General features: G+C 34.6%; 1 protein-coding gene across 1 annotated transcript in view; it reads right to left on the bottom strand.

Moving 5' to 3' along the window:
• Positions 1 to 8,854, bottom strand: part of LOC104282068 (protein LAP2-like) — a 47,685-nt gene that overhangs the window by 12,084 nt on the left and 26,747 nt on the right. The window contains 4 exon segments of the mRNA XM_009880133.1: positions 2,262 to 3,789; positions 4,721 to 4,904; positions 6,376 to 6,493; positions 8,748 to 8,854. The exon segment at positions 8,748 to 8,854 is cut by the window's right edge and continues 18 nt beyond it. Of these exon segments, the coding sequence (XP_009878435.1) occupies positions 2,262 to 3,789; positions 4,721 to 4,904; positions 6,376 to 6,493; positions 8,748 to 8,854 (1,937 nt within the window).

Here is an 8,854-nt window from a genome sequence, read left to right on the forward strand (position 1 = left end):
TGGCATAGAAGAGTCACAGCAAAGGCAATACTATTAACCTATACTGTTGTGCATAACCACAGGCAAGAAGATATGAATTAAATATTCATCATTAGGCTTAATTTTGTATACCTGTTTGTCAGTGTTGTATCTCATGCTTTAAAAAAAGAAATACCATTTTAAATCCATGAAAGCTTTTCCAAATAATAATAATTTCCAATAAATGCTTGTTCCTTAAATAAGTTCTGTAATTACTGATTTTTTTTTTTCAGACTTCAAAACAATTCAGAAGTCTGGTTTATAGATTAAGGCCCCCCATTGATTTTTAATTAAACAGAAATATCTGAAACTATTATTACTTTAAAAAAACAAAGAAATATCCAGTGAAATCCTAGATTTTCCACATTATCATATTTGCCAGCTGCCATACAGGATCATATCTACATTTTTCACAGTTCAGATTTATTTTTTAAAAATGTCAGTCATTTCCCAGAGAACATAAAGTAGACAATTATATACACATTCACTTTTAAACCCATAAATAAGTCTCAGATTGCTAAGTAAAAGCTACTTTAAAACTCTTAAAGGCCAGAACAAAAGAAATACACACATACAAAACAGACTTCTGAAGATCTATTAAATTAGATGCACAGCTAAGAACTCACAATAGCTATTCCGTATCATTCTAGTAGGAAAGAAAAATTAAATTTTACATATAAAGCGTGATAGAAAGTATGGACAGATATAAAAGGAATCAAGTCAGGAAATCATTTTCATTTCAGTCAAGGTGATTACACTGCTACAATACCTGAACAGATCTCACTGGTGTATTAAACATTGTTCTTAACATGTCAAATGTAGATGATATAGGAAAGAGCTATAAACAAATTGCATTAGCAGTATGCTGAAGTTTTGTTCCCCTCTCTATTTAAGTATTGCTGGGATTTTTATTTCTCTATTGTTTCACGTAAAATTTGATATGTGCATCCAGGAGAACAGAAGATCAAAGAATGCACTATTAGGGTTGGAACATGGTGAGGTTTGTGATCGCCTCATGGGACAAAGGGTCCCCACACTACAGCACAGTACTGTGAAAGTCTTAAAATATTTTATGTTGTACCTGACTCAAAATGGATCACAGGAACAGGTGTGGCTGTTGCACAGGCCTCTTTAAAAACCAAAAAAAACCCCATCCCTTTCTATCAACAGAAGTTATGCAACTTCAAACAAACAAAACCAAACCTATCCCTCCAAATACCTGGATTTCCAAAGAAATCATAGTTAAAAGTAATTTTTCAACCATCTCCAATTAAATTTCTTTAGCTATCAAGGATATCTAAGTATTTAGCATAATAATCACAAACCAAACAATGTTCTTTCAAAAGAAAAAGAAAATCCATCTAGCTGGAATTATCAAAATGTATTTTGGCTGCTTTACTTCCCCTCCAAGGAAACAGGATCAGGTAACATTCTGCCCAACATTTAGTGATGATATTTTAAATTGGTTTAGCTGGACAGCACAGATTACACTCTTCCAGTCTCAAATTCTTTGAAGATATATAATTGCTCAGGTCTACATATCAGCTCAAATTCTTGATAGCACTTACAGTACATAAAGAATCACTTGCATCATCTCTAGTTATATCAAAACCTCCTGTGATTTCCTGAAATGAGCAAGATTTTTAAGTGTTCTCATCTCACAGCAATAAGTATTTATTCAACAGTCTGTCAAATATCTAACTTCAAAAGACGACTCGCTTGGAGGTAAATGTGTTAATTATGGCTTTTGAATTCTTCAGCAACTGAAGCTGTAGAACTATACTTCCAAATAGATTTTACTGATTTTCTTTTCCTTGTTCTTAAAGTGAAGAAACAGGGGAAAAAAGCAAAAGAGAAAGATCAAGAAGTGTAAGAGACTATTTTAGTATAATATGAATACAATGCTACAACAACAATAAAAATTACCCGGCCTAAGAGAGCTGCTCTTGCAGTCCAGCAGGTCAATATGACATTATTTAATGTATTCTAAAGTAATTGGAATAAGCTGGCAAGTATGATGTAAAAACAACAGGGACTTTTGTTTTCTTTGGGGGAAAAGTTCATTTACAGTCTACCATTTGACTGTTTCTCACATATTCAGCACAAACATGTTTATCCTTTTCAAGGCAGTATCAGAAGAACATTTTCACTGGTAATTAAAAGCAGTTAAAAACACAGAATAATTAACTTATTCCATATCCAGATAACAGAAAGGCAGAAAAGTTTAAAAATTATTATTTTACCTTTTCTAGCTTTTTAGCCTCAATATGTCGCAGCACCTGTTCCCTCCAGTCATGAGGGACTTTACTTTTTCCTGGAGGGTCTAATAAAGAGTGGTCAGAGTTAACCCTTGGGTTTGATCTCTTTGAAGGGCTAGTCCATGAGTAATTAAAGTCACTAACTGACATAGTTCTTTCTGGTATTTCATTCACCGATGGCCGAGCACTCTGTGGTCGGGGTACATTTGGACCATCAATGCTATATGTCCTAGCAGAAAGAGGTCTCTGTTGCCCAGACATTACTGGTGGAGCTCTTCCCACTAAATGCAAGTCTCTGTATGTTAAATAGTCCCCTTCAGGAACCTGGGCCCACCTTGAAGGTCCAGTATCCCCAACATTTATACAAGCTGTAGAGGATACACTGCTCTGCCTTTGAAGAGTGTGTCTGGTTGCTCCCGGAAGCAGTCTGGTGGAAGCAGCATTTGGTGGAATAGCCCACACATCTACATGCCTCCCAGCCATCTGTTGTTGAGTGTTATACACAGCGCTGGCTTGGATATTGTTATGATTGGATAAATTCATATTGGCAGAATGCTTTACATAGCTGTGGATTTCTGTGCTATCAGACCTAAGCAGATGTGAAGGAGGTAAATTGCCTTGTTCTACTTGGATGTTTTGTTTCTGGGGCCACAAGGTGTCTTTCATTGTTGCACTGCTGCTGTATCGAATATTATATTGGGGAGTGCAGAACATCTGTGCACCACTTGTCACTGATCCTCTCACTACATTATCACCTTCAGAATTGTGATTTGAGTCAAACTTGAACACAGTTTTTGTAGAAGATACTAAATCAGATGACAACAACGGCCCAGGAAAAACCTGCAAAGGCTGATCATACAGAAGAGTAGCAGATTTACTTCGGACTATGTTTTTTCCATCTGCACTACCAGATGCTGATTTTACCGCTGAGTTTGGCTGTTGAGATCCATTCTCACTGACAATATCGTAGATTTTCAGACCAGTGTCCATACCGGTGATGCTGTGAGATTTCATCACAGGACCACTTCTCTGTGGGGACAAGTCTTCAGTACTCCTTGAAACAGACAGCTCAGCAGAAGAATCATCATCAACTGTGGTGCTTCGTGTTAGTTTGTCTTTACTGGGAGATTGTACTGCTTCCTCAGGATGTCCATTTACTTTATTTATAGGATATTTATTTCCATTTTCCATGTACTCGCTTTCTTCTTTCATATTGTTATTCAAAAAGCCCTTTACTGAAACTATTTCCTGTGTTTGTAACCTTTCTACAGGAACTGGCACCACCTCTTCACTAAACATTTTATTGATATTCATGTTTATTTGGTCTGATTTGTGAGACTCCTCTGTAGGAGTGCTTAGATCAACACATTTTATCAGGCCTAATCTTTCTTCTATGCTTAACTCGTATTCAGACAAATTTGTAACCTTCTCTTGCACATTTATTTTTTCTTCTACTGTAATGCTCAATTCACCTCCATTTTGCAAAAGATTATTCAAATTTTCATCTTCTTGCCTGGAAAAAAAAGATGGTTCTTAAAAGAAATTTCAAAAGGAACCAACATATTCCTGTAAGAATTGTTTTACAATAATTATCATTAACATGCAACACAGCTATACTGTACACACAATACAGGACAAAGACCGATATACAACCAAATTTATGATTTGCTATCTTACCATTACAAAAATATATTCTACAGAGGGCTCATTTTGGCAACTCTTGTTTGTGTCATCAATTACGTGATCATATTCTGATTTCAGAAGTTTAATTAAATTCAACAGGATTTATTAAAGACTGCTTAAAAGTGTCAAAAACTACAAAGTGACAATAACTCTTTTTTTTTTAATCAAATACTTGCAAGTTCCATGACATGTCCATTTTGGACAAATGTCTTGTTTCTATTGGAAAATTAACTAAAAAAAAGGCACCTTTTAACTAGAACCATAAGAAGAGAAACAGTCTATAAGTCCATTCCTTATAAGTTTCTAAATGCTTTTTATAATTAAGTTAGTAATCAAATTTATCTTCAACATTATGCAAATAAAAACACAGAGCTTTTAAAATGGTGTATTAAAAGTATTTTGCAGGGATAACAAATTATTAAGGATGAAGTTGTTATACTGTATTAATAGAACAGATGGGAACCATGTCTTATATGCTAAAATTGGCCTCTGAATTTAATTGTCCTCCTGTTTTTTTGTTGGTTTTGGGTTTGGTGGTGGGTTTTTTGGTTATTTTTGTTGGTTGGGGGGGGGTATTTTTAAATTATTTTTTTTAAAAGAGAACTATTCCCTTATTTAACATTATTTTTAAACATTAAATTTAAAATTATTTCATGAATGATAAAGGAATCATTGATGAATTAAAGGAACAAACGTAATATAAAAGATTAAGTAACATTTTTCTATTATATTTGCTCAGTGGTATACAGTATTTTACAAACCTGATCTTGGATAAAACAGCAGCATGTATTTCTTTGTTTGGAGAAAAGAGAGAAATATCTTGGCTACTATCAGTATTTAAGGAAACAGAATCTGACATTCGAGAAGGAGAGGAACAGTTGCTGTTATTTTGATTGCTATTGTGGGTAGCTTCATCTGATAAGGAATCAGCATCTTTTGAATCATCTGAAATAAAAAATTGCCAATTTAGTTAAACGACTATTAAACAGATATGTGTAATGTGTGTATGTTATAGTATTTAGAAATTGTATCTTGTTCTTCAGTAATACTTATTACTGGAAACTAACATATAAGCTAACACCTTTGCAAACTTTGTATAAACTTACAAAAGACTGTTGGCAATAGTTGCTATTTTTTAAATATTTGTTTCAATGTAAACAGCCCTCACCTGGTTAATGAAATTTAACTTGTTGCTTTATTCCAAGTTTCCTTGGCATAAACTAGTGCACTACATTATGTAATATTTCCCAAAAATATCTATCAAATCATATTTCTGTTTTTGCAATGATTCCAAAGTTTTGCATTACATGAGTCTATTGGCCCTTATTCATAAGAAGTACACTGCTTCACATGCAGGATTTTGAAAGTGTACACAGTTCCTGCTTTTGAACATTCTGTCATTGTTAAATAGCTATTTATTAGACCAAACAGTTTGGAAAGACCTAGATCACTGAATGAGCTCTATATAGTTTTATAAATGTAAAAAACAGGGAAGAAAAGTGTTGAAAAGTGAAGAAAAGTTTTGACTTAGTACTTTAGCCAGGCATAAAAACCCAAATATAGCACTGATTAGTCTTTTCACCTGCATGTGTTCCTCAGCAGACTCTTCTTGCTACCTCTGTGTGGTTTTCCTTCATCCTCACTAAATCTTACCCTTTTAAATGCAATGGCCAGAAAAGCATTTTGTCCTGGAAAGTACTGGACTGTGATATCATATGAAGCAAAATACAATTTGCTCTTCAACTGTTAAATTTTGTTTTCTCTGAATCCTAGGTCATTCCTTACTCTTAAGGAAATGGTTACCCAGACTGAAATTATCTTTCAGAGATTCTAAAACTTAGTTAACAAAAACAATGTTCTGAAGTTTCCTGTGAGAGGAAAGAAGAAAAAAATAAGAGTAAAGTGACTCTGGAGAAGGAGTTGCCACAAGAGAAGTTTATTCTTAAACCTTAGGAAGAGAGCACAGCTTCTCTGAGAAATTTAAACAAGTGATATTGCTGCCAAAAGCAGCAATAGTCCAGAAAAATCGGGGGGAAAGGGGGGGGGGAAGAATATGGAATATTTCCAAGGTAAATACCACTTTTTGCGATCCTTCTCTTAAACATATCAAGAGTGTGTTCAAGCTAACAGTTCCCCAAAACACAAGCACCTTATTTCCCCCTCTGATTTTAAACTAATGACAAGAATCAAGAAAATTAGGATGTGAACACAGCTTCCTCTACCACACACTCAAGTGTAAGATAATGCAGAATTTTTTTCTGCTTTCATTACTTAACTAGAGAATTGATCATCTATCTTAAACCACAAAAATCTACTTTTATATAATTCAATTGGAAAAAACTAGCTATTTTGAGTCAATAAATTATCAGATTGAACACTGCTTCTATTGCTTTTTTTTTTTTTTATGGTATCTAACCTTTTCTGTTATTGCTAAGAGCTACCACTTTTGGTTGATTTATGGAGGTTTCTATCAGTGGTGGTCGCATTTCTGCCATTTTCATCTCTTCATCAGAGGAGAGTTCTTCCGATTCCTGCTAAAGGAAAACCAGCTTTATTATGCTGTGCTTAAAAGGTTAAGTAAATGCTATCTAAACTGTCACCTATTGAACAATAAAGGGGAAAAAGATAAACAAGCAACATAACATAGCAACTGTGTAGTGCAAGTCGACTGAATTTAGTAATATTTGTCACTGAATTATCTTTAAGAAGCAGCATAGGCAGACTTGCATTGTCACTGATGAACGGTCAAACCAGTACTAACTTCAACTGCAAGAACCTACTCAGAGTACGCAGATGCAGCGTCTCTTCTGCCTCTGTTCAAGGAAGCTCCAGTTGAGTTCAAGTCAGAAAGTTATCACTGAACCAGTGAACACTCCAGACTAACTGGGTATTGGTTTTGCAGAAAAGCTCAAACTGAAACAGCTACGGAGTAGCATTACCAAGACAATCTTAGGAATGGAGAACTATGCTGTGAGAAAAGACTGAATGACCTTGGTTTGCCTGGTCTAGCAAAAAAAAAGAGCAAGTGTAGCTTGGGTTGATACTTCTAAGTTTACATTGGGGGTAAATTCCAAAGGAACAGAAGTTATTTATCTTCAAGAACAACAACAGCAGAGGAATAAAGCAATACTGAATACATTTTAGATCGAAATCACTAGTTCCTAACTATAAGATGGAGCTCGGTGCACTTATGAAAGAGATTAACTGACAAAGCTGCTGCAAGAGCAGCCATGTGACTGATTCAGTATCCTACTGCCAGGCCCATATCCCTATCATCTTCAAAAAACAATTGTTTTCAGTAATATTTTGAAGGGAAAAAGCCTTCTTTCCAAATTTCCCTAAAGTAGAAACTTTTTTTCTAGTAAACATGCTTCCTCTTTCAAATGCTACAGAAATCTATGTCACAGATTGAAAAAATAGTCTGTCAATGTTTACTTTTTCTTACAAGTTTCAGAACATTTAATGTGTAGAACCTACTGGAGCACCATCTTTCCCATGATACTAACTACCTGGCCAGTTCTTTGGACTGAAGGAAGGACAAACCTGACTGAGATGTAGCAAACAATGTATGATAGTCTTAATTAAAAAAATCCACCTGTTTCTCTGCAATCAGAACAAATCACCTCTTCACTGCCTCTACAACATTGCCTTTCCCCTTGGATGTAACATACAACAAGTGTAATCAATATTGAAATTAAAAAAAAAAACAACACAAAACCCCAAACTTATATGCATGCAAAGTTTAGATATCTGGATTCAACTGCAACAGTTACAAGCAGGTTATTACATGGAAGTAAGGAATTCTGTATCCCGGATAAACTACGCACTGCTGCCTCATTTACTTACTGGCATACAGCCAGCTTCAAAGAATTGCTGTCACTATCGTTAGACAACTAATATGATTTTCTGAAATTATGTATTTAAACTAAGGAAAAATGTCAAAACCAATATTTTCAGAAAGGATGTAGAAACAGGAACATGCTAGTGGGAAAAGAGCCAGCAATAGCCACAACTACTTATCACAAAGCCTCTTCAGCAAAAGCATGATATAAACGTTCCACTGCTTATACAACACAGGCAAAAATAATCTGTTCGTGAAATTATGGAAAAAGAATTTTACAGGTTGCGATTGGCAATTGATGAAGTGACAAATTCCAAAATTTGTCAAAAGTCTGAAACACATTCTAAATAAAAAACAAATACATGGTGTTTGTCACAGAGATGTACAAAGAGTTCAGAAGTTAAAAATCTCTGACTCTTTATAAGGAGTAGATACAGTTTCAGTCATATTCATGGCAGTTCACTAATAAATACAGAGGAATAATTTTCTTTAAACCCAGCTTTTACTTTTCATTCCAAATGAATGGGCGTGGTCACTTAGATATAAAAGTTTTTGATTGCTCCTGCTAATCAGATATACTGACATTTCAGTGACAGTTATAATCAATTATTTACTAAACAACTGACAATCAAGCAAAAAATGGAAAATCCTATCTAACTATGAGTCTTTTCACAGTTTGATACTTAGGTCAACTTTTAATTGAGTGTGCTTTATTTTTCTTTAAATGCATACATCTTTCATTATGAACTTTTTATTTGCTATTTCAACTTCTACTTAATATAGTCTGAAGTGAGGAAAATATTGCATTACAAACCATCTGTACTTACAGCACTTAATGGATGGCGATTTTCTATTGTCAACATAAATTTTCATCTCTCAGAGTAACAAATTCAATACAACACCAGCACAATTCTTTGACTGCTATGATGTTCATTGCAATGCCATACCTCGAGCGTGTCTTCATGGTTGACAATTGTTTTTGTGCTTTGCGAGGTTTTAACAAGTGCAGTCATCTGTGGATTTGCAGTGCTGTGCTCGGCTTCTGGTTCAATAG

This window comes from Charadrius vociferus, unplaced genomic scaffold, assembly GCF_000708025.1.
Source record: "Charadrius vociferus isolate BGI_N301 unplaced genomic scaffold, ASM70802v2 scaffold252, whole genome shotgun sequence".
Classification (NCBI taxonomy): domain Eukaryota; kingdom Metazoa; phylum Chordata; class Aves; order Charadriiformes; family Charadriidae; genus Charadrius; species Charadrius vociferus.